This window comes from Phytophthora parasitica (genome assembly GCF_000247585.1).
Source record: "Phytophthora parasitica INRA-310 unplaced genomic scaffold supercont2.22, whole genome shotgun sequence".
Taxonomy (NCBI): domain Eukaryota; phylum Oomycota; class Peronosporomycetes; order Peronosporales; family Peronosporaceae; genus Phytophthora; species Phytophthora nicotianae.
The window spans coordinates 742,756-744,161 of record NW_008649008.1 but is presented as its reverse complement, the minus strand read 5'-3'; the positions used below and the strand labels follow the sequence as shown (position 1 = coordinate 744,161).

Genomic DNA, 1,406 nt, shown 5'->3' with positions numbered 1-1,406 from the left:
GGGTAGGTGGAAGGCGCGGTGGTCTCAGGCGAGTACGTCTCCGGTGGGTACGTGGCTGGAGCCGTCGTCTCGGGTGCGTACGTCTCGGGAGGGTAGGTGGAAGGCGCGGTGGTCTCAGGCGAGTACGTCTCCGGTGGGTACGTGGCTGGAGCCGTCGTCTCGGGTGCGTACGTCTCGGGAGGGTATGTTGGTGCTTTTGTGGGCGGTACCTTTGTGGGTGGAGACTTTGTTGGTGGGGTCTTGGATGGTGTTTTAGTGTAGGATGGCGACTTTGTATAATCTTTTCCTGTCTTCTTGGTCGATGGTGTGTCTGGTACGTCAGGGCTCACTGTCACATCCACACATTCTAGCGACTCCTCAATAAGTGCCAACACGTCTGCGTAAGCGATACCCGTATCTGTGATCGTGTTCGCACTCGGCTTTGCTGCTGGGAACCACAGGAAGTCCGGGTGATTCGCATTAGAATGGTCAAGCCACTCGCCACCAATGATCGTGTAGTTTTCGTCCAGCTCGAGGCTGTACTCGTAGTCCTCGTACACCGTATACGCTTCAATTCGTCCAGTTGTAGTGAGAGCGCCATCTTCAATCGATTCCGCCGTCCACGTGAGACGCGTCTTGCACTTGGCCAGGTACGTCGCCGCGTCATTGAACGGGTACTTGGCCGAGCCAAAATACTCGAGAGATAACTTCGCTTTATCCACGATCTCGGTCTCCAAGAACTCGTACTTCTGGATGGGCTGGTTCCACACCTGCAAGTCCGAGCTCACGTCAACGATGAACGATCGGCCCTGTTTGCCGAGGATGTTGGCCACGGCGATGTGGAAGAAGGCTGCGTTGACGTCTCGACGCGCTTCGTCCTCGTAGCGTCCATACTTGTCCAGCTCCTCGGGACTGTCCGGTCCGTTGAAGCGAGCTCCGGTGAAGACCACGTCGATCGCGGCGCCGTCGTAGAGCTGGGTGATAAGCGCCTTCATGTCCACGGAGTGGAATGTCACGTTGTTCTTCTGGACGTCGCACTTGGGCTCAGCCTCGAACAATGCGGCGGCTGCCCACGCGTGACAGAGGCCGTACCACGTCGGGATGCAGTAGCCGCTGGTTGCTTTACCTCGCAAGCCACACAGGCTGCCGCCATCGCAGTCCGAGTCACTGGAGCAGGTGGAGCTTCCCGTGTACGACTCGGACAGCACTCCGGTGCTAAGCGAGATGCCGTTCATGAACGCGTCGACGTCGAGGCCGAAGGCCGTGGCGTACTTCTCAGCGGGTGACGGCTCCCCATCCTTCCAGACGGCGTTGATACCGTCCTTATACGTTGGCCAAAAGTCTCCGGACCACGGTAGCACGTCGCAGACGGCAGTCGAGTACGAGTCCTTGAGCACGTTGTAGTTGGTCTCCATCGCCGTGCCGAA

General features: G+C 58.3%; 1 protein-coding gene across 1 annotated transcript; it reads right to left on the bottom strand.

Annotated features, from left to right (window-relative positions):
• Positions 1–24: 24 nt before the first annotated feature.
• On the bottom strand, positions 25–1,394 carry PPTG_10652 (hypothetical protein; the record flags this gene model as incomplete). Its single annotated transcript, XM_008906041.1, has 2 exons — positions 25–55; positions 82–1,394. The coding sequence occupies 2 exons, from the start codon at positions 1,392–1,394 to the stop codon at positions 25–27; spliced, it is 1,344 nt and encodes a 447-aa protein (XP_008904289.1).
• Between the last annotated feature and the right edge of the window lie 12 nt (positions 1,395–1,406).